Source organism: Solanum stenotomum, chromosome 3, assembly GCF_019186545.1.
Source record: "Solanum stenotomum isolate F172 chromosome 3, ASM1918654v1, whole genome shotgun sequence".
Taxonomy (NCBI): Eukaryota; Viridiplantae; Streptophyta; class Magnoliopsida; order Solanales; family Solanaceae; genus Solanum; species Solanum stenotomum.
In genome coordinates this window covers 67,368,236-67,393,455 of record NC_064284.1, presented here as the reverse complement: position 1 = coordinate 67,393,455, position 25,220 = coordinate 67,368,236, and the positions used below count along the sequence as shown (strand labels likewise).

The window sequence follows — 25,220 nt, the reverse complement described above, 5'->3', positions numbered from 1 at the left end:
TTCAAGGGTTAAAATGGAACAAGGCTAAGTTGGAGTGCCAAAATGAAAAATTGGGCCAAGTTTGAGGGGCTGTGTATGTGTTTGGCCTTAGAAATAATTAAAACATTAATAACAAGGTAAATTAAAGGGATAAGGGTTTGAAAAATATCCCAACTTTGGTCGGATTTGTTGTTGCGATACTAGACTTTTCATAAGGATCTATTACCTCCCTAGATTATTTAATACCGTATTTTTTACCCCCTAAACTATTTAATAGTGTATTTTAAAGGTATATATGTGCCCACGTGGACACATTACTATTTATAATTTTGCATTATTTTTTATGTCCACGTGGGCAAATTTATATGTTTAAAATATGGTATTAAATAGTCTAGGGAGGTCATAGGTCCTCATGAAAGTTTAGTATCGCAACAGTAAATTCAACCAAAGTTGGGGTATTTTTCAAACCCTTATCCTTAAAGTAAATACAAAACATAAAATATATTTTAATTTTAAAAATTAAAATTTATTTTCATTAAAATGGAGCAATATATATAATCGAACAAAAATATAATCTTACTGTGGCTGAGGTATACAATACTACCTTTGATTAGATCATACTCCATCATCACACAATTTCCCACACAATAGCCTAACTTAGGGCCATTTTTTAAAATTAAAATTTAGATGTCTGAATTTGAATACACAATTAAATAATTAAAATGTCTCTAATAAAGATGGTTAATGAGCGCCAAGGCGTTGCTGGCAAGTTTGGTAATATTTGCCATGCTACTATTTATCATTTTCTTCACAGTTGGATTTACCTTCCGCCCAGAAAACCCATCGGTACACGAATCCGCGTCTGTTATTACAGAACTCGCGTACGTTTTAGCATTAGCTAACTGAAATTCCTTATCTTTATCACCTAAATGTCCCATTGCATCAACAGCCTGCTTCAGTTCGTACACTGCATCCTTCACATCTTCTATGCAGTCTTTAATTATGGATGCTTCAATTCGGGTTATTCCCTTTTGTTTTTTCAGTGTTGAGACAGTGGTAGAGGTGTTTTTTGCGCCTTTTATGGTTACATCAAGAGCTGCTTTGCATAGCTTTGTGGAGTTGGTTTTCACTGAAGAAGCATAGGGAATTAGTGTTTTTTGGCAAAGGGAAATGTATGTGGTGACGTTGCATTTAGTTTTGACGAAGTTTGTGTAGGCTTCATTAGCAGCTGTGGCTGTTTGTGGTAGTGAGATAAATAAAACAATTGTTAAAAGGGGCAGTATAAAGCTTTTGCAAATAGACACCTCCATTATTTGATCTCGTACGTGTTATATTGTTGGGAAATATAATTTGAATGTGTTGGAAATAGAGAAAATGACGTGAATATATATAGAGAGATGAATTTGGCAATGTGGGAGATTTTGCTTAACTGTGATCGATCAATATTATTTGATCGTGAGAATAAAATTAATTGGTGTAAGATACACAAAAATGAGTTGTGAATGTGCAGTATCAAATTATCTCGCCGTCACAGACGGTAGCAGCTACAATTAAAGTCACATGCAAAATCAAGGGATCCTAGCTATGTCTTCTAATTTACGTGTGTCTATATGCATTTAACACACACATATATCCAAATCCAATACATTCTACACCTTGAACTATCGCAAACAAGGGTGGCTAAAAAAATCGATGGTCTAAAGTGAACTTTAATTAATAGGAAGTTTTATGTTTTTGCTCAATAATTTTTAAAAGAAAAATTGAACTATAATTTATTATAAGTAAAATTTGTTGGGTCTCATCTTTTCTTAATTAGAAGTTTTGTATTCGAGCTTTGTAATGAAAAAAATCTTATTAGAGATTGTTTTTCTCTTTAATTAACTTTGCGCTTGTCTCAAAAATTGAATCATCAGAAAATTCAATATAATTATCAAACATCGAATCAAATAACAAAGCTCCCAAAAATATGGCTCAACCTTGTGGCTGGCCTGATTGCACACCACATGGAATCAGACTTGAAGATAATTATGCTGGCCAATTCATATTTATTCTCTAGACTAGAAGAGCATTATCTCGACCATAGGAGTTGATGAACGTAACGTGGCCAGAAAATGAAAAATAAAAATGATAGCACGTAACGCTGCGGAAGTGGAGGAAATATATTTATATATCCACCCATGTGTCTAAGATACGGAAGCCTAACCACCTCAATTCACCATTATGATTTATGAACTTTAATAATATTTGTGCTTTACGCAAGAGAAGTTCACGTTTTCATGAGATTAGTTTGCGTGGGTTTCTGATTATCATAGTGATTCAAAATGCATGCACGTTGTAGGTACTTCTTTCTTTGGAGGCGGTTATAGCAAAAATTTGGAGTCACTCAATTTATTAGATACATTTCATTTTTCGAGAGTCAAACAGTTTAAGTTTGATCGGAAATTACGCATGAAACTTCAATTTTTTTGAAATAAAATTTATATATTTGTAAACTACGTAAAAAGTACTATAAGTCACCAATTAGGGGTGTAAAAAATGAGTCCAAATATAGGTAATCCGCCCAACCCACCCAGAATTTTAAGGGTTGTGCTTAAGATAATTTGAAGTGAGTTCTATCTCAACCTATTTAAACCCAAACTCATACAAGGGAATCATCAATTGAGCCCAATTTAATCTTCAATTCCAAGCCGTTTTAAGACTCTTTATTTGCATTGATGTAATGTATGATTCTATATTAAATGTATGAATTACTATCTATTTTATATGTTTTAGGATTTATTTGCCACTTATACCTATTTAAAAAAAATATTCTTGTGTTGAAATTCAAATTGTGGTTATAAAAGTTAAATAACAATATGCTAAAATTATTGAGATTAAGCAGGTCAAATTTGACGGGTCATGACCCAACCCGATTTTTAGCCCAACCCATTTGAGCCCAAACTAAACTTGGGCGAGTCAATACACTCAATTTCTATATCAACCTATTTTAATATCTTCAATTTCAACCCAATCCCGCCCATTTGACACCCCTTAGTCACATTAATAATTGAAAGTCCAAATATTTAAAAGATATATGAAAAATTTAGTGTAAAAAATAGACTTGCTTGAATCTCAAAATTCGAAATATGTCACATAAATTGAAACGAAGGGAGCAGTAAGGAAATTTATGTTGTACGTATCCACTATTTGTTCCTTTAAAGTGATGTTAGTTAAAAGAATTTAGGTATTATGAAACTCATACTTTCGTAGTTTATTTATAATCTTAGGTAGTTGGTAGTTATACGTAGATAATTATGATGGATGATAATAATAGTTAATAATAGTAATAACAAATTACGAGTGATACATGATCCTTACATAGTAAAAGTTGATGGTGAGGAACTGAGGATGATTGTCAATCATGTATTAGTGATTGGTAATTCTTTTATTATATAAGAGAGAGTTCACGCCTTCTTCAGCGTATTTCGAAAAAAAGAAAATTAAAATTAATTTCTTTTTTTCTACTTTAATTTAATTAGTGTATAATATTTTTGAAATTATGGGATCCGTCTTAGCTATGACTTTTAGTTTTAAATTCATATTCTTTAGTTATAGCTTTATTATTTTTAATGTCGGTAATATTTGGTTATATTTTGTAACTACTTTGAGTAAAAAATCAAGGGAAAAAGGACAAATATACCCCGAACTATCGTAAATGGTATGCAGATATCCTTCGTCATACTTTTGGGACATTGGTGCCCCTGCTGTCCAAAAACTAGAGCATATATACCTTTATACTAACGGACATATACGTGTCATAATCTTATCCACCGATCCGACATTTACTAAATATCGGATCGACGGATAAGATTGCGCCACGTGTCCCTATTTAGTCTTCCGTTAGAGTGAAGGGCATATATGCTCTAGTTTTTGAATGGCAAGGGCACCAATGCCCCAAAAGTATGACAAAGGGTATCTGCATACCATTTACGATAGTTCGGGCGTATATTTATCCTTTTTCCCAAAAATTAATGATCGATGACAAAATATACTTTAATTATGGACATCTTAATGGACCTCTTCACATTAAATTTCCGCAAACAAACAAACAGTAATTAACAACTTAAAAAATCTATTTAATTAGCTTTCTAAATTCTATCTGTATCACAATAATAAAAATAAAAATATAATAGATATTGGACCTGTACTAGCACGGACACATGCGTCTAGAAATAATTATAAATAATGGCTAGTGATAATTAATGATAGTTGACTGTACCGATGATAGTTATGGGTGCACTGATGATATAATTGATCATATAATGATGGAGTAGTGATAAAATATCATTCTAAATTCTTAGATGAATAACATCTTAATGATATTAAGACTTTGGTATAAGAAAATAAACACTTAACTCCAGCTAGCTAGGCACATACACATAAAAGTTTTTTTTTTCTTTCCATTTGTTTATATTGTAAAAAGCATTTCTTATTTTTCTTTGACAACTGCGAATAATAATTTAGGTTCTGAATTGGCACACCTTATGTCCGTTCACTGCTTTTACATGTCCTTATCAAACAAAACAACAAAGGAAGTTTCTTTGTTTCACATACTTCACACATTTCTCATCCCTTCAGACCTCTAGTCCTAACCAGTGGGAGCTAACAAAAAAGATGAAGAGTGTTGCTAAGGTTGTGCTTGTACTTTCTATCATCATATGCATACTCTTGACACCTACCGTTGCATGGCGTCATCGTGGAACTAGGGGGTATGGATCCATCCCATCAGATCGTGCTCATGATCATGCCAGGACAAACAGCAACAAAAATAGCTCATCATCCACCACCACCTCCGTTGGCTGGTACTCCATGGCAATGGCTTTGTTTTCTTACCTTAATTTTCCTTACTTTTGAACTATAGTATATTTAATTTGTGCAATTCATGTAAATATGTATTGTCACTGTTCGACTTGTACTTGAGTTTGGGTACAAGGCATTGAGTTCCCAAGGTTTATTTACTTCCCATTAATGTATCGAGTATTGATTGTTTTATCTTTAAAAATATGCTATGATCTTGAATACGTGAGTTCTATGTGTAGTTGAGTCATGTAAAACGTACACGATTGTTTAATTAAAAAATGAAGTTAGTATTAATATAAAATAAAATATAACTTTAAATAAATAATTATACATGTATTTGAAAATCATCACAAATTGAAGTAGCTTATCTGCTTTGATATTTATGAAAGTCACAGAAAGAAAATAGTGGTACAACACGGATTTTATTAATTTTTTTCTTGATTCGATGTATAGATGTTCTATCATTGGTCACCTTTGTGATTATTTTAGATGAATAACACTTCTAATGTTCGAAACTCATTTAACAATTGTGATCCCGCAAAAAAAGAAAAATATTTATCAAAAGAAGGAGACTATCACATTCTGTGTCGGTACCGACAATTTTAAAATCTACAAAAATAATACACATAATTGAGTCGGATATACACACAATTGAGTATGTGCCTAACTTGAGCAATATGGATAAGGAAGATGTGGTGCACAAATAGCCAAACATTTAAAAAATCAACTTGAACAATAATGCCGTGCACAAAATTTGTCGAAATGGCCGTGTCACTATTTATTACTCACTACATTCTAATTTGTTTAATCTACTTTCTCTCTTCTTTTTTTTTTAAAAAAATAGTGACTCTTTTTTTAGAGATTTTTAATTTTAAATTTTCATATGATATGCTTAAGATTACAAAATTAAAAAACAATTAAGCTACAAGATTTCAAATATTTCCTATTTTCTTAAAGTCCCTGTTAAATCAAAATAAGCCAAATGAACGAAAGAAAGTATACATTTTGCCATTGGTTTAGCTGAGTTTAAGCTAGAAGAGGTGTAGGGTTCAATTCTATTTAAACAACAAACTCTTTTGTCTTGTACAATAAGTAAAAAAACTCTTATCAAATATTTGCCAAAAATCGAATCAAAGTTGAGTTTGAAGATCGTACCTCAATGACCAACAATAGGCCCATAATCAGAAGGCTAGGAATCACTCTTTAGTTAGTAGTGACATTTCCTTATATTTATTTATTTTAGCATTAACATTATTAAAATCTTAAGAACACCAATCAATGACTACAATTCAAATAACTTCCAATATCTATAATTAAGTGTAAATAAATTAGGTCACTCACCACTGACTAAACTTCACTCAACTCTTGGCACAGACACATCAGATGAGCTTCTCTTTTTTTCTTTCCATTTGTTCATGTAGTCAAATGCACTTCTTTCTTTTTCTTTGCCAATTCCAAGTACTACTTTGGGTGTTGATTTGCCAACATTATCAAATGGTTAAGGTCAGCCACTAAAGGGGAGAAAATATAATCTTGAAGTAAGGTTATTATACTTTACTTTGCAGGAAGGATTAACTAAGGCAACACCGATTTTTTTTTTTAGCTGTAAACTTCTTTGGTAATAAAATGCTTACTTATCAAAAGAAAATTTCTTTGTTTCACATTATTAACACATTAAAATTTAATTTTTGATAATATGATTTGACTTTTGACTTGTTCATTAGCCCTCATTCTCAAACCTTCATACATCTAGTCATGGCTTGTTCGATTTTTACTTTTTCATTAACTCAAATTCACAATCTTAAAATTAAAGGTGAGAAATATTTACCATCCAAACCAACTCCCCTCTTATCGACAAGGCCCAATTATTTGAGTTGGTACACTTTTTTAACGATCTTCCCACAAAAAATCATTTTCGGACTACCCACATGACAAAATAATTCAAATTTCCAACCAATATTTGTTGAACGCCAGGTCAAAAAACACTATTTTACTAAAATACTAATTAGAATTTGACAAAGTTTGGATGTAGGTCACACAACAATTTGTTGGACGAGTTTTCAAACAATGGTTAGTGCAATTTTGGATATAATTTTTTCAATATAAAATTCATATATTTAAAAATCACATAAAATATACTATAAATTACGATAATTATAATTTAAGATATTTTAAAAATATAATAAAAAAATACTATTTAACCATTCAAATATTAATTGAGAAAAACAAATTAAAATGAAAAATATATTTTATTCTTATATATTGATTTAAAATTAGTCACCACTCAAATTTGTAATAATATATATAGTATATTAGTTGTAGAAGATCATTCCCATTAAATGCTTCCACTTTGAGTCTTGTAGCACATGTAATGACAGAAAATTAAGGATATAAAATTGTATGAAATCATCATATAATTACTAATTCCAGTTGACTTCTCTACTTCTCAAGTTGGCAAATCTTTCAAACCGTGTTGAAGAAAGTTCCTACTCCAATTGTTGACGTCCCTTCTTCTTTATAACAAAAAATGCATAATCATGCTTGTTTGCTTCAGCACATATATCTCAAATTTTTTTCTTACACACAGAGAGACAATAACAAACTCAAACAACGTCAAGAACAACCAGAATCTTTATAGTATTGACTATTGAGAAGTTTTTTTTTTTAATCTTTTCATATCTTTTACACTGTCAGTGTATATAATAAAAAGGTGCGGGAGTAGTGAAAAAAATGAAGAGTGTTATGAAGGTTGTGATTGTGCTTTGTATCATCATGTGCGTACTCCTGACACCTACCGTTGCGAAGGGCGGTAGTAGTGGCCGAAGTGGTCGAAGTAGCGGATCTGGTGGTAGTGGAACCAAGGCAAGAGGTGGGTCTGGTAGCAGTGGAACCAAGTCTAGTAGTAGTGGGTCTAGTGGAAGTGGAACTGCAACCACCACATGGATCCCATCAGCTCGTGCTCGCCCGACGACGGTCGGCAGCAACAGCAACAGACACAGCAATAACTCATCATCCACCTCCTTTGTCTGGTCTTTCATGGCGATGACTTTGTTTGCTTACCTTGCTAATTTTGTTTACTTTTGAACTAGTTTTTATTTTTTATTTTGATGTTCCGCCTGATGTTTGGTGTCTAAGTTGGAGCTCCGACTAAAGTTAGATCGCACACTTCAAGGCATCCATTTTGGAGGTGGTACTCTCAACGTAATTTTCTCTATTCTGATCAGAGCTCAAATTCAAAACCTCTGATTAAAGGTGAAACAGTCTCACTGCATCACAACCCCTGTTAATCTTTTGAAATAGTTCATATAATCACCCTAAATATAATTTAATTTTTGTATAATCTTTATCGGATATCCCCGAAGGGACTAATTATTGTGTAATTGATGTCGATGGATCTATATTGTCACCGTCCGACTTGTTCATGAGTTTGGGATTGGGTACGAGGCGTTGAGTTCCTAATTAAGGTTTTACTTCCCATCCCCTTAATGTATTGAGTATTTTAAGAAAAAATATACACTTCCCTAGCTAAGGCTTGCCTGTTGCCACATACTTTAATAGGTGTATGTTGAGTCATATACATAATATCTACACGATTTTATAAAGTAATATTTTAATACTTTAATAAATTATAATTCTGAATAAATAAAGTATGAATTTTCGTGAATGATCAATATGTTAGGACTGAAATAATCTGATGTAATGCGGAAGCTAGCAAAGCAAACCTCGAAAGATCACGAGTTATAAGACAAACGAGAAATAGACCAAAAGACACAAAGATTTAACGTGGTTCGGTCAATCGACTTACATCCACAAAGGAGATGAGCAATCAACTATATAAATATGAGAGTACAAAATATAGAGAGAAACAACCCCAACCAATTCACTGAGAATACATGGGAGGCTCACACAAGTGATAACGTATCAAGCTTGTGTCCTACAAATTCTCCCCATAACCAAAACTCTTAAAGCCCTTAAGACTACATTGTGAATGTTGATTAAGTTAGAAGGAACATGCATCTATTTATAGAGTCCTAAACATTTTCCTACCACAAAAGGACTAGTCAATCCAAAACTTTTTCCTAAAAGGAAAACCTATTTATGGTAAGAAATTAGGGCAAATAAAACCCAACAAATCTCCCCCTTGACCTGAATTTCTGACAAAATAAATTTGTCCACCTTCTTCACATAATCTTCAACAGTTTGCTTCTTAATTCTTTCCATAATCTCCTCCATAAAATCTATGTCTCAACACAGAGAACCTCTCTAAAACAATTTCTCCAACAAAAATCTGCATTACTGTCAAAAAGGTTGCGACTAGAACAATACCCGTCAAGATGAACACCCATCTCTTTCTAACCTGGCTCATTGAACCATGACTCTGATACCACTTGTTAGGACCGAAATAATCTGGTGTAATGCGGAAGCTAGCAAAGCAAACCTCGAAAGACCACGAGTAATAAGACAAACGAGAAATAGACCAAAAAACACAAAGATTTAACGTGGTTCAATCAATCGACTTACGTCCACAAAGGAGATGAGCAATCCACTATATAAATATGAGAGTACAAAATATAGAGAGAAACAACCCCAACCAATTCACTGGGAATACATGGGAGGCTCACACAAGTGATAACGTATCAAACTTGTGTCCTACAAATTCTCCCCATAACCAAAACTCTCAAAGCCCTTAAGACTACATTGTGAATGCTGATTAAGTTAGAAGGAACATGCATCTATTTATAGAGTTCTAAACATTTTCCTACCACAAAAGGACTAGTCAATCCAAAACTTTTTCCTAAAAGGAAAACCTATTTATGGTAAGAAATCAGGGCAAATAAAACCCAACACAATATGAATATTAGTACAACATCGAATTATAGTTGATATAATAATTACACATATATAATAGTAGAAAAATATTGATAATTGATAATTGCTTTGCAAACACTGGAACACCGTTAAACAATTTTTTGTTGTATGAAATATTAAATGGGTAAACAAAAAATTATATATATATATATGAGAATTTCTTAGCCAAGTGAAACTTTGTTAGTTAGGCTTCTCTTCTTGTTGTAGTATTGATGGGCAATAAGTTGATTTTTGTGCTGTTAGCCCATTTTTTTTGATGGGTAGTTTCTATCCATGTGTTGTATTTAAACTTTTGTGATGATGTACAACACCTCCAGTGCTACTGATTTTTTTTTTTTTGAAAAAAACATTTTATACTACTTCCTAAAGATTAGGACAAACATAATGTATTTTATTTTAAGCTTTATTAGTTTAACTTTAACTTCTTGAACTCTTTTAAAGTGCTTATACCCATCAACTTCCTTAAATGTTGAAAAGGGAGAAACCTAAAAAAATTTTTAGTAAACATATGTAATGACTCAGTTGGTCATTTTTGGAAATTTTCATAAAATTATCATTTTGTCCTTTCCAATATTGACCTCGAGTTATTTCTGATTGAGTTTTGAAAGTTGCTTTGGAACTTTGAGTATAAAGTTGTGAATTTGAAAGACTAAATTTGTTAAAAAGTGGTTTTTGGTGTCTTTTGGAGTTTCGAATGTCGGAATGGAATTTCGTTGATTCCATTATGTTTCTTTCTTGTGACTTTAGGGAGTTTCAGGTCAAGGAGACCTCAGATTCATGTTTCGATGGTTCCATTATGTCTGGAACGTTGACTACAATTAGTTTGCGTATTTGATTTGTGTTTATGGAGTTCCGAAAGAATTTCGAGGATCCTTTCGATATCTTGGGAGTTGGCTGATTTTTCTGATGCTGGTGTGCTTCGCTTTCACGAAAGATGCCTCGCGACTGTGAGGATCGCGAAAGTGAAAGGCCTCTATTAGGCGGGGTTTCCTTAAGCGAATCATGGGTCGTAATCGCAATGTTCGCGAATGAGAACCCTGGTGTCACGAACCGAGCCTACACCTTGGACGTGGCCGTCAGTCGAGAACCATTGCTGGTCCCCAAGCGAACCCTCATCTTGGCTGATTACAAGTGGAAAACTGATTTAAGCATACAAAGCTTAAAACTGAATAAAATCAATAACTCAAATACAAAGCTTTAACTCAAAAGAAAACTCTGAATAAAAATAATATATTCAACTCGCCATAAAATAAACAACTTAAGTCTTTAAAACATTTAATAAAATAAATTAATAATGCAGACTTCTCAACTGTATTGACTATCTATGAAGCCTCTAACTGATAGAGATGGAAGTCGTGACAAGACCCACGACATCCTGATTAAACTGAAAGGTAAATGAAATCCTCCGGAACAAGGAGGCTCACTATAGCTAACTCAAACTTTCGGATGTTTCAACGAAGCTTCTGTTAATGACCTTGAATACCTGTGTCTGCATCATGAGAAGATGCAGGCCAAATGGCTCAGTACGTGGAATGTACGAGCATGTAAGAGGAATTCTAAAACATAAACATAAGTTTGAAACTTGATAAAAAGAAAGCATACTTACCTCTTCTCAAACTTACTAAACTCAGAAGTACTCAAGGATAAGATACTCAACTCAGAGATTAGATACTTAACTCAAAGATTATATACTCAACTTCAAAGATATGATACTCAACTTCAAAGATATGATACTCGACTTAATGAAGCACATATCAACTCAAGATACTCAACTTAAGGTACTCAACTCAAAATACTCAACTCCTGATACTTAACGGAACTTATTTCAATATAAAGCAGTTTAAAACAAGTGCAATATAAAGAAAAAGTTGTTTAAAAACATGATGTCAACTTTGTGTATATAACAAGGGTACAACATAACTCTGAAATGTATATAAAAATACAATTAACTGATGTATATAAAAGTACAATAACTTCTGTGGGATTTTCTCTAACCGACAACCATCACATAAGTGCTATAGTGATGATACATCGAACTACCTCATGCTGTCAGCGCATCTTATACCCGGCCAAATGTATAAAACCTGAACTACTAAGTGGATTCATTAGTCTATTGTGAAAAAGGTTCATCTAAAAAGTATGACCTTTTTCTACCCATTGTGGCTACATGGTTTTATGGAGACGTGAGTTATCTGAACTCATGCTCGCCCCTAATTCGGTGCTCAATACTTCTCCCAAAATATACTAGCCCTTATGTTTTTAAAGAAAACAAACTTCTTCTGTGATTTGAGATTAGTGCTCACAAACTTAGCTCAAAAGCTATCTTGGAAATCTCAGTTTCATCTTTTGCTTTATTTAGAAAGCGATTTCGCTTTTCTGAAAACTAGCCCGAAAGCTCTTTGGAAATCTCAGTTTCCGTTCTTATTTAAATGTGAAAACATGTTAAATCTCCTTGGGAATACATAGTCCCCATATACCTTTTGAAGAAAAGAATTTCAATTTTACTCTTTACTGAACTCAAAACTTAAGTCTTAAAACAAAGTTAAACCATTTATAAAAGACTTCTTAAAATATGATTCATGCCGAATTATGGACGTGAACGACTCGATGCAAGGTTTTCAGTAACCATAGATAGATCTCAATACTTAGAACTCAATAACTTCACTAATACTACTCATTTCAAGAATGCTCAACTCAGAGGGTTCATGCGGAATTATGAACATGAACTCCTCAGCTCAAGGACTCAGATACTTCTCATCTCAAGACTGCTCGACTTATAGGGTTCATGTGGAATTATGGGCATGAACAATTCAACTCAAAGACTTCATGGGTAACATGTAATAGTCCCATGATTAGAAATGAATCTCAAAGTGGGATTAGGAACTCAACTCTTAAAGGCTTAGAACTTGAAGATACCACTTCTCTGAATGATGCTCAACTTACGAAGTTTATGCTGAATTATGGGCATGGAACAACTCGACTCGAAGGTCTAAATTACTACATGGAACTCATGTATACGACTCTTCTCATTCTTTTACTTACTTCCTCAAAACTTAGTTCAAATCAATAGTTGATCTTAAAGGATTCGCAATTGAACTCAAAGGCTTTCTTGGACACTACTCTTTAACTCTCTCTTGAATGTGAATTATGAATTCAAGAATTTGGTTCATGACATGAAAGATCTAGGTGATAGTGTAGACTCATGAATACATTCTCCTAACTCTCATGCTCACATACTTGAGTCTTGAAACAAATTATTAGAAATTGTAGAAGACACCTATCAAGAACTTAAATCCTTCAACTTTTAGAAAATGAAATTACGCTGAAAATGACATGTTTGGCGTGTGGGTGAACTAACCCAACACTATGTAAGCTTACATACCTCTTAGGGATTAAACCCATGGCGAAAATCCGCAACAAGACGCAAGAATTTCGACGAACGCTTGATGCTCTCCTCATTTCTCTTCTTGAACTCTCAACTAAAACCCTACGTGTAAACTAGGATTATAAAACTGAAACTAATCAGATTATACCCCTAAAATATTACTAAAAATAAATTAAATCTGATTGGGTAAGGAAAAGACCAAAATACCCTTTACTATTTTCGGCGAACTTTCCTTAATTGGACAACCTAACTTCAAAAGGTCATATCTCACTCATCCGACTTCGAAACTTAGCAAACTCGGCGGCATTCGAAAGATGATTCAAAGGTCTTTCCTACGGTATATGGTATCACAACTAACTCATCTTGATCTATAAGGTATGGTCGTTTTAATTCGACCCAAAACTCATACTTAAGCATAACTTGCAAAATTTCAGATTTTGCTATTTCCAATTTAATTCTTGTTGGAACTCAAGGTGCTACATCTAGTGACCTTAACACTTTGAGAAACTTTTAATTCCTTACAAAAATCTCACTCACTACAAATAAGGGTTCGAGTGTTAGTTCAAAATTTTTTTGGGGTGTTACACCTGGTTTGCAAAAGCGAAAAGCTCAACTTTTGTGGGTTTGCTTAAGCGAACTCATGGTCGCAAAAGCGACATCAGAGTGGGGTTTATGCTTGTAAATTTCGGGGTTTTAGCCCTATTTTAATTTTTGAGCTTGGTAAAACCATTAGAGGTGATTTTGAAGAGATTTTTAGTGTTAAATCTTTTGGGTAAGCTTTAATTTTGTGACCCTAAAACATCATTTCCCTTTTATCATTTATGAATTTTAACATCAAAACTTGAGATTTTGATTGACAAATAGCAAGAATTCAAGAGCTTGAGTGTCACGCCCCGAGCCTACACCCTGGGTGGAACTGGCACTCGAGAACTTTTGCTGGCCCCAAGCGAACCCTTAGCCTGACTTACTTACTCAACGAAAGACTTTAAGCATTAAGAAAAGAACTCAAATGCAAGAAAATTCAATTGTCTCAAACTAAACTCATAATGTTTTAGAAATAAACATTTAACTTAGCCAAAGTGGCAACTCAAATATGAACATAAGCCAATAACAAAGTAAAGATAAATGAACCAACTGACTGTCTATCTATGAAGCCTCTAATAACTGAGATGAATGTCAATACAAGAACCACGACATCCTAATGAACTATATATTGAAAACAATAAAAAGGGATCCTCCGGAAGAAATGAGGCTCACCAACAAACTCTAGAGCTAAACTAGAATCAACGATGCGCTGGATGCTGATTCTGATTACCTGTGTCTGCATCATTAAAAGATGTAGGCCAAATGGCATCAGTACATTAAATGTACGAGTATGCGAGGGTAAATCTAAAACAAGACATAAGTTTGAAAGGATCTGAAAGAAGCACTTAACTTGGCTTTACTCAATTCATGAACAACTTAACTCAATATAAAACAATAAAACACATGCAATATATAGAAAGTTAAAACAGTAGAAAACAACTTAGTTCGTTAAAGAAAATGCAATAACAAACTCATTTTTTCTCATATAATAAAGTAATATAGTTTCTTTGGGAGTTTCTCTAACCGACAACCACCACTATGAGCCTAAGTGGTGATACATCGTCTTGCCCACGCTGCCAGAACTGTCTTATAGTTTGACGTCATATAGAACGTCTTAACTAAGTGGATCCACTAGTCTATGCTAAAAAGCACTTAAGGAGTCATCTAAAAAGTATGATCATTTACTACTTATGATGGCTACATGCAGTGGCGGAGGCAGCATATAATGAGGGTGTTCATCCTTCGGTGAAAAATATTATTATTTATATGTGGTTAAAATTATTTTTTGGGTATGTATAGTAGATATCGAACCCCCTTCCACTAGTTCGTGTGTTTACTTCTCAGATTTTGAACCCCGTTATTAAAATTTCTGGCTCCACCACTGGCTACATGGTTTATGGAGACGTGAGTTATATGAACTCAAACTCGTCTCCATATCGGTGCTCAATACTACTCCTAAAATACTCAGCTCATATGTTAAAACATAACTTCTTTCTTTGGCTTGAGATAATTACTCAAAACTTAGCTTAAAAGATCTCTTGAAATCGATGTTCCCTTTCTTGCTCAAATGAAAACATTTACTCGTTAACTGAAAACTAGTTCAAAGGCTCTTTTGGAAATCAAGGTTTCCTTTCTTCATTAAATGTGAAAACATTTTACACTTTAACTAAAACTAGCTCAAAGGCTCTTTTGGAAATCAAGGTTTCATTTCTTCTTTAAATGTGAAAACATTTTACTCTTTGAGAATACATAGTCCCGATATACTCTCTTGAAGAAATGAACTTCAAACTTTACTCTTTACTCAACTCAAAACTCAAGTCTTAAAACAAAGTTAAAACATTTGTAAAAGACTTTCGGAAGACTCTCTAAACTTCTCTTGACTTGACTTTTAACTTTCCTTGAATTGAATTATGGATTCAAGGATTGTGATTTGTGATAGGAAAGATCTCATGATTGTGACACCCCATAACTAGAAAGAACTAGAAAGAAGTTAAAAAGTGGAAATAATTATTTTTGGAAAGAATTTAAAAATCTGGTAAATTTGTCAAGTGTGTTAAGTTGAGTTTTTGGTCAACTTCAAACGACCATAACTTCTAGCTCAGAATGAGTTAGGTGTGTTTCCAGATATCGTACGAAATATCTTGGAACAATCTTTCCAATGCCGCTGAGTTTGCTTGATTCTGAGTTTGTATAAGTGAGTAATGCCCATTGGAAGTTGGGTTGTTCAAATAAAGAAATGTCCAATCCGGATTTTTAAAGGGTAGTTTAGTCTTTTCCTTACCCAATTTATTTAATTCATTTTAATGAATTAATTAAGGGTCAAAACTGAATTTGGTCAGTTTAGAAAAAATTGGAAATCTATGCTAGGGCTTGGAGAAAAGAGAAAAGAGGAGAAAGGAGAAGAAAGTTCAAGTTTCGACGTCTTCGTAAGGAATCGCTTGTGGAATTCGTCAAGGGGTGATCCCTACGAGGTATGTGAGATCACATAGAGTTGGGTCCATTCACCCACACGCCAAGCATACTTAATTCAGCATAATTTCGTCCTAAAAAGATTGAGAATTTGATGTTCTTGATAATTGTTCATGAATTGATTTCGTTCTTGAATATGAGTTGGGATTAAGGAGTTTCTTGATGTTAAAGTGTTGTTTCCTTGAGTTGTTTGGGTTAGATTTTGTGTATATGATTTGGGTACATGAATCTAAAGTGAATTTGATAAAAAGAATCGGATTAAAATGATTTAGGATTAGAAAACGAGATCAAATGTTCGTTAGAATTTTGCCTGAAGGGAGGCTGGCGTGGCACGCCAGCTGTGCGCCAGATTTGAGCCCCAGTAAGTTGGGGCTGGCGCGGCGCGCCCAAATCATCATTTTTACTAGTTTTCATCGTTTAGCCTATTTAAGTCCTTCTTAAGTGTACTAATACTTTTCATTGATTCTAACTACTCTAAATGACTTCTAAACATCTAGAAATCATCGAGAGACATGAATCATAACCTTGAATCCATAAATTCAAATTCAAGGAAAGTTAAAAGCCAAGTCTAGGAAGTTCTTAGAGTATTTTCAAGAAGTCTTTTGCAAATTCTTTTAACTTTGTTTTAAGACTTAAAGTTCAAGTTGAGTAAAGAGTAAAGAGTAAAGAGTAAAGTTTGAAGTTCATTTCTTCAAAGAAGTACATGGGGACTATGTATTTCCAAAGAGTTTAAAATGTTTTCACATTTAAATAAAAACGAAAACTGAGATTTCCAAAGAGCCTTTGGGCTAGTTTTCAGAAAAGAGTAATCGATTTCTAAATGAAGCAAGAGAGGAAACTTTGATTTCCAAGATAGCCTTTGAGCTAAGTTTTTGAGCAATTATCTCAAATCATAGAAAGAAGTATGTTTTTAAACATAAGAGCTAGTATCATATTTTTGGGAGTAGTATTGAGCACCGATATGGAGGAGAGTTCAGACAACTCATTGCCCCCATAAACCATGTAGCCATCATGGGTTAAAAAGGGTCATACTTTTTAGATGATTCCTTTAGTGCTTTTTAGCATAGACTAGTGAATCAACTTAGTAGTTCAGGTTCTATACCATCGGCAAGGTATAGGATGGCCATGGCAGCGTGAGGCAAAACGTTGTGTCATCACAATATCTCTTAAGTGATGGTTGTCGGTTAGAGAAACTCCCATAGAAGTAATTGTATTCTTATATACATAGTTTATTTGTATTTTTACTTACATTTCAGAGTTATATGTATCTTTGCATATATACAGAGTTGACATCATGCTTTCAAACAACTTTTCTTTATATTGCACTTGCTTTAAACTGTTTTATATTGAAATGAGTGCAGTTATGTTGAGTTGAGTTCAGCCAGGTAAGTTCTTCAGTTCCTTTCCAGCTTAAGTTATGTTTAGTATTCTAACTTGCATACTCGTACATTCAATGTACTGATGCCAGTTGGCCTGCATCTTCTTATGATGCAAACGCAGGTAACCATGATCAGCATCCAGTGCATCGTTGATCCAATTGAGCACTCAGAGTCTTGTGGTGAGCCTTCTTGCTTCCAGAGGCTCCCATTTATTTCTTTCAGTTTTATTAGTTAGTTCATTAGGATGTCGTGGGTCTGTCCCGACATCCATCTCAGTTGTTTAGAGGCTTCATTGATAGGCAGTAAGATGTTAGTTCTTTAGTCTTTTCATTGTCATTATCTTATGTTGAGACTTAAGTTTGCCTTAAAGGCCAGTTGAATGTTCCTTTATAACATTCCAGTTTATTTCATAGTTGTATGTTTGATGATTTAAGTCTTCCACTGAATAAGTAAGTCAGGCCAAGGGTTCACTTGGGGCCAGCAATGGTTCTCGAGTGCCAGTCCCGCCCATGGTGTAGGTTTGGGGCGTAACAATGTTGTTTATGAATCTTTTTAGATAGTTAAACATGAGAAAATGATCAAGAAAACACTGTCTGAAAGCAAGTCCGCGATGCGTAGATGTATTTAATTATTTGGTCGTGAAATAAATTTTGAGCAGAATGGTCCCTGACGCGAAGACAACTTTGCCAATCTTGAGGAACATGTCCGCATCGATTTGCCAGACTTTTTCCTTCTTCATTTTCCAGCCCCAATTCGCCTAAACTCGGTTCTTTTTCTCCAATTTTCTTTAGATTCAAATACCCAACATATGTACCCAAGAAACTAATCAAACACAACTTTAAAATCGACCTTAAACTCTCAAGAACTCCTTAATCTCATCCCAAAGAACGAAATCAATTCAAGAATATAACTCAAGAACGTCAAAGTCTCAATCTTTTAGGATGAAAATCATACTGAAATAAACATGTTTGGCACATGGGTAAACGAACCCAACGCTATGTGAGCTCACATACCTCGTAAGGATCACCCCTTGACGAAATCCACAAGCGATTCTTTAAGATCTTGATGATTCTTGTTCCTTCTACTCTTTTTTTTCTCTTCTCTAAAACCCTAACTCAATATGGTAAAAGCGTAAACTGAATCATATTAGTTTAGACCCCAATTAATTACCAAAAAATGAAATTAAGTCATGGGGTATGGAAAAGACCGTAATGCCCTTCAAAAACCCGAATCAAACTTTCCTTAATTGAACAACCTAACTTTCACTGGGCATATCTCACTCATACAAACTCAGAATCGCGCAAACTCAGCGGCGTTGAAAGATAATTCTAAGATATTTCCTACAGTATCTGGAAGCACACCTAACTCATTCTGAGCTAGGATTTATGGTCGTTTGAAGTTGACCAAAACCCAAACTTAACATAACTTAACAAATTTACAGATTTTTCATTCTTTCCAAAAACAACTCTTTCTAATTCTAGCTCTTTCTAGTTCTTTCAAAATGCGAGGTGTTACAATATATCCCCCTTGGGAACATTCTTCCTGCAATGAAATTACTCTTAATAGGATAAGGGTGTAACATCTAACATTCAGTTCAAACACCTAACAATCAGAATGCAAAAACAACATGCCAACTTATAAACAAATACCAAGAAAAGGATTAGTACCTTGATCTAGAATTTCTCTGGTTTCAAAGAGATGTGGATATCTCTTCTTCATATCCTCCTCAGCTTCCCAAATAGCTTCCTCAACAAACTGGTTCCTCCAAAGAACTTTGACTGATGCTACTTCCTTAGTCCTCAACTTGCAAACTTGATGATCTAGAATCTGAATCGAAATATCCTCATAAGATAAGCTATACTTGATACCAATATCTTCAGTTGGTATGAAAGTAAAGGATCTCCCATTCACTTCTTCAACACGGAAATGTGAAATACCGGATAAACCGCTGCTAACTCTTATGGTAGCTCTAATAAGCTACCTTTCCAACCCTTTTTGATATCTGGTCAGGACTAATATACCGGGGGCTAAGTTTCTCCTTCTTACCAAATCTCATAACACCCTTCATGGGTGAAACTTTCAAGTAAACCCAACCATCTGCTTCGAACTCTAACTCCCTTCTCGTAACATCAGTGTAGGATTTTTGACGACTTAGCACCGTTTTCAACCTCTCTTGAATGACTTTCATTTTCTCCGTAGCATGATGAACTAAGTGTGGTCCTATCAACCCTGCTTCACCAACTTCAAACCATCTAATATGAGATTTGCATCTGTTCCCATAAAGAGCCTCATATGGAGCCATTTGGATGCTAACTTGGTAACTATTGTTGTAAGCAAACTCAATGAGAGATAGGTGATCATCCCAATTACCCTTCAAATCAATCACACAATCTACCTTGATACCTCAAAACACCATCTCCCCCTTGTTTAAAAGTCATCACTTTTTGCTTATGAACACTTGCCTTTAATTTAAGCAATAAAGGATCTTGGTCTTGCTTCTCTTTTACTTCTGACACTAATGATGATTCAGCCACATTCATCACCACTACTCCTCTTTCTATAGAATCCATTAGTCAAACTCTTAGTCGTGCAAGTCTATGCACCTCTTTTGCTAACTCTTTCTTATCTTCCTCAAAATGGGCAATACTGCCCATAGATAACCTGTTCAAGGCATCAACAACAATATTAGCCTTACATATGTGATAAAGAATACTCATGTCATAATCCTTGAGTAATTCTAACAACCTTTTTTGTCTGAGATTAAGCTCTTTCTGAGTAAACACATACTGAAGACTCTTGTGATCGGTGAACACATCCACATGAACACCATAAAGATAATGGTGTTATATTTTTAAAGCAAATACTACGGCAGCCAATTCAAGATCATGTGTTGGGTAATTCTTCTCATGAACTTTCAACTGTCTGGAGGCATAAGCTATAACCTTGCCGTTCTGCATTAACACATAACCCAAACCAACTCTAGACGCATCACAATAAGCAACAAAGCCTTGCGTTCCTTCTAGTAAGGTCAATACTGGGGCAGTTGTCAACCTCTTCTTCAATTCCAGAAAGTTTTTCTCACAAGATTCAGACCATTAAAAGTTCACTGTTTTCTGAGTTAACTTGGTCAAAGGGGACGAAATAGATGAGAACCCTCTACAAACCTTTTATAATATCCAGCCAACCCCAAGAAACTCCTAATATCAATTGGAGATTTGGGTCTAGGCCAATTTTGCATTGTCTTTATCTTTTGAGTGTCAACTCTAATTCCATCACCGGAAACAATGTGGCCAAGGAATGCCACAGACTCAAGCCAAAACTCATACTAAGAGAACTTGGCATACAACTCTCTATCCTTTAGAGTTTGGAGAACTATTCTGAGATGACTAGCATGATCTTCCTCATTCCTCAATAGATTAGTATGTCATCAATGAACACGATAACAAACATATCTAAATAAGGCTTGAATACTCTATTCATAAGGTCCATGAACACTATAGGTGCATTGGTTAAATCGAATGACATGACCAAAAACTCATAGTGACCATAACAGGTCCTGAAGGTTATCTTTGGAATATCACATACCCTTACTCTTAAATGATGGTAGCCAGATCTGAGGTCTATCCTAGAGAAATAAGTAGCTCCCTGAAGCTGATAAATAGATCATCAATTCTCAGAAGAGGATACTTATACTTAATGGTAACCTTGCTCAACTGGCGATAATCAATACACATCCTAAGGGAACCATCTTTCTTCCTTAGAAATAAGACCGGAGCGCCCCAAGGTGAGACACTTGGTCGAATGAAACCTTTCTCTAGGAGATCTTTCAACTGTTCTGTCAACTCTTTTAACTCTGCTGGAGCCATTCTATATGGCGGAATAGATATAAGTCGAGTATCTGGAAGAATGTCTATACCGAAGTCTATTTATCTCTCAGGAGGGACTTCAGGAAGATCATCTGGAAAGACTTCTGGAAACTCTTTTACTACTGAAACTAATTGTATAAGATGTATCTCAACACTAGAGTCATTAACTCGGACTAAGTGATAGACACACCCTTTAGAAACTAACTTTCTTGCCTTAAGGTACGAAATAAAATGACCCTTAGGCACTGCTGAACTGCTTTTCCACTCTATAACTGGCTCACTTGGAAATTGGAACTTGACAACTAGAGTTCTACAATCAACTGAGACATAACAGGCATAAAGCCAGTCCATACCAAAAATGATATCAAAATCTACCATGTCTAACTCAACTAAATCAGTCATGGTACTCTTGTGATTAACGAAAATGGGACAATCATGATAGACTCTTTATGTTAGAATAGACTCACCAACAAGTGTAGAAACATTGAAGGGATCGCTAAGTTACTTAAGAATAACATCGAAATTCATAGAAACATAAGGAGTTACAAAGGATAAACTTGCTCCTGGGTCTAGCAAAGCATAATTACTAAAGTTAAAAAACTTGGACCATACCAGTGACAATATCTAGCGAATCTTCTTGCTCTTGGCGACTAGTGATGGCATAAATACGGTTTGATCCTCTGCCTGCCCCTGAAGTAGCTCCTTTACATACAACTCTGTCTGGTGGGGCAACTGAAAAAGACTGGGCTCCATTGCCTCCATTACCATTACCCTACTTGTTTTTTGGACACTCTCGTATAAAATGACCTTTCTGGCCACACTTGAAACATCCAGTAGAGCCATCACGACACATCCCTGAGTGGTTCCTACCACACTTAGCATAGGCAGGAATCTTAGTACCCCATTGTGTCATACTACCTTGCGACTGTGCAGGTCTAGCTCTAAAATTTTGGGAATTCTGACTATTGTACTCACATTTGTTGTTTGGTGTAGGTGCACTAGAAGATGATGGAGAAGGTCCTTTCTGCTTATGTTGGAAAGAAGACCGGTTCACATTACTCTTTTGCTGCTCGGACTCATTCTCTGATGCCTTAGTCCTCTTATTCTTAAACTCATCTTTATCCTTCAGCTTGTCCTTCTCAACTTATTGCACATAGGTCATCAACTTTGATATGCCCATGTCACCTATTAGCATAGCTGCCTTACCTTCCTTACTTGACAGATGAGACAACCCAGCAACAAACAGATTCATCCTACTCCATATATCCGCAACCATCTTCGGAGCATAACGAGAAAGTTGGGTAAACTTCAGACTGTACTCATGAACACTCATAAATTCCTGCTTAAGAGTGATGAATTCTCTTACCTTTGCTTCTCTTAGCTCACGGGGAAAAAATGCCTCATGAAGGCACTCTCGACCAAAGCCCTGCTCACAATCAGTTATGCGCAGGCACGAGTTAGAAATAAACTTTATATACATTAACTCTATCGCACGAAATGAATGTGAAAGAAGTTAGATAGTTCCTAAATGTTACAGCCTCCTAATTATAGATGTGGCGCGCTTCACACCGAAAACTAGGACTCTACGGCTTCATAGACTCCCGAGGACTCTTGAATTGATATGTGCTCTGATACCAAGTTTGTCACACCCGAGCCTACACCCTGAGCGGGACTAGCACTCGAGAAACATTCTTGGCCCCAAGCGAACCCTTGGCCTGGCTTACTTATTCAGAGGAAGACTTTAAGCATTAAGAAAATAACTCAAATGCAAGATAATTCAACTATCTCAAACTAAACTCATAATGTTTTAGAAATAAACATTTAACTTAGCCAAAGTGGCAACTCAAATCTGAACATAAGCCAATAACAAAGTAAAGACAAGTGAAAAAACTGATTGTCTATCTATTAAGCCTCTAATAACTAAGATGGATGTCGGGATAAGAACCACGACATCCTAATGAACTAAATATTGAAAAACAATAAAAAGGGATCCTCCGGAAGCAATGAGGCTCACTAACAAACTCTGGAGCTCAACTAGAATCAATGATGCGCTGGATGTTGATCCTGATTACCTGTGTCTGCATCATTAAAAGATGCAGGCTAAATGGCATCAGTATATTAAATGTACGAGTATGCGAGGGAAAATCTAAAACAAGACATGAGCTTGAAAGGAATTGAAAGAAACATTTACCTTGGTTTTACTCAACTCATGAACAACATAACTCAATATAAAGCAATAAAACACATGCAATATATAGAAAGCCTTTAAAACAATAGAAAATAACTTAGTTCGTTAAAGAAAATGCAATAACAAACTCTTTACTCATATAATAAAGTAATATAGTTTCTGTGGGAGTTTCTCTAACCGACAACCACCACTATGAGCCTAAGTGGTGATACAACGTCTTGCCCACGCTGCCAGAACTATCATATACTTTGTCATTATATAGAACTCCTTAACTAAATGGATCCACTAGTCTATGCTAAAAATCACTTAAGGAATCATCTAAAAAGTATTATTCTTTACTACTCATAATGGCTACATGGTTTATGGAGATGTGAGTTATCTGAACTCAAACTCGTCTACATATCGGTGCTCAATACTACTCCCAAAATACTTAACTCATATGTTTAGAAACATAACTTCTTTCTTTGGTTTGAGATAATTACTCAAAACTTAGTTTAAAAGATCTCTTAGAATCGATGTTCCCTTTCTTGCTCAAATGTGAAAACATTTACTCTTTAACTGAAAACTAGCTCAAAGGCTCTTTTGGAAATCAAGGTTTCCTTTCTTCTTTAAATGTGAAAACATTTTACTCTTTAACTGAAAACTGACTTAAAAGCTCTTTTGGAAATCAAGGTTTCCTTTCTTTTTTAAATGTGAAAACATTTTACATACATAGTCCCGATATACTCTTTAAAGAAATGAACTTCAAACTTTACTCTTTACTCAACTCAAAACTCAAGTCTTAAAACAAAGTTAAAACATTTGTAAAAGACTTTTGGAAGACTCTATGAACTTCTCTTGACTTGGCTCTTAACTTCTCTTAACTTGACTTTTAACTTTTCTTGAATTGAATTATGGATTCAAGGATTGTGATTTGTGATAGGAAAGATCTTATGATGTTTAGAAGTGTATTTAGATAGTTAAACATGAGAAAAAGATCAAGAAATCATTGTCTGGAAGCAAGTCTGCGACGCGGAGATGCATTTAATTATTTGGTCGCGAAATAAATTTTGAGGCAGAACGGTCCGTGACCGCTCCGCTCCGCAAAAACTTTTTCAATCCTGAGGAACAGGTCCGCGACACGGACCTGGTACCCATATTTGCCCAACTTTTTCCTTCATTTTTCAGCTCCAATTCGCCTAAACTCAGTTCTTTTTCTCCAATTCTCTTTAGATTCAGATACCCAACATATGTACACAAGAATATTCTAAACAAACACAACTCTAAAATCGACCTTAAACTCTCAAGAACTCCTCAATCTCATCCCAAATTCAAGAATATAACTCAAGAACATCAAAGTCTCAATCTTTTAGGATGAAAATTATACTAAAATAAACATGTTTGGCGCATGGGTGAACGAACCCAACGCTATGTGAACTCACATACCTCGTAGGGATCATCCCTTGACTAAATCCACAAGCGATTCTTGAAGATCTTGACGATTCTTGCTCCTTCTCCTCTTTTCTCCTCTTTTTTTTCTCTTCTCTAGAATTCTAACTCAATATGGTAAAAGCATAAACTGAATCTTATCAGTTTAGACCCCAATTAACTACCAAAAAACGAAATTAAGTCATGGGGTATGGAAAAGACCATAATGCCCTTCAAAAACCCGGATTAGACTT

At 34.7% G+C, this 25,220-nt stretch overlaps 2 protein-coding genes across 2 annotated transcripts; one reads left to right on the top strand and one right to left on the bottom strand.

Moving 5' to 3' along the window:
• Positions 1-666: 666 nt before the first annotated feature.
• On the bottom strand, positions 667-1,305 carry LOC125859700 (pectinesterase inhibitor 4-like). Its single transcript, XM_049539500.1, has one exon. The coding sequence runs from the start codon at positions 1,287-1,289 to the stop codon at positions 708-710; it is 582 nt and encodes a 193-aa protein (XP_049395457.1). The 5' UTR covers positions 1,290-1,305; the 3' UTR covers positions 667-707.
• Positions 1,306-7,548: 6,243 nt separating this feature from the next.
• LOC125859219 (uncharacterized) lies at positions 7,549-7,902 on the top strand. The gene has a single exon (XM_049538920.1). It carries the CDS (start codon positions 7,549-7,551, stop codon positions 7,900-7,902), a length of 354 nt encoding a protein of 117 aa, XP_049394877.1.
• The last annotated feature ends 17,318 nt before the right edge of the window (positions 7,903-25,220 follow it).

Coding starts and splice junctions, on each gene's coding strand:
- LOC125859700 (XM_049539500.1), bottom strand. CDS start 1,289: ATGGAGGTGTCTATTTGCAAAAGCTTTATACTGCCCCTTTTAACAATT.
- LOC125859219 (XM_049538920.1), top strand. CDS start 7,549: ATGAAGAGTGTTATGAAGGTTGTGATTGTGCTTTGTATCATCATGTGC.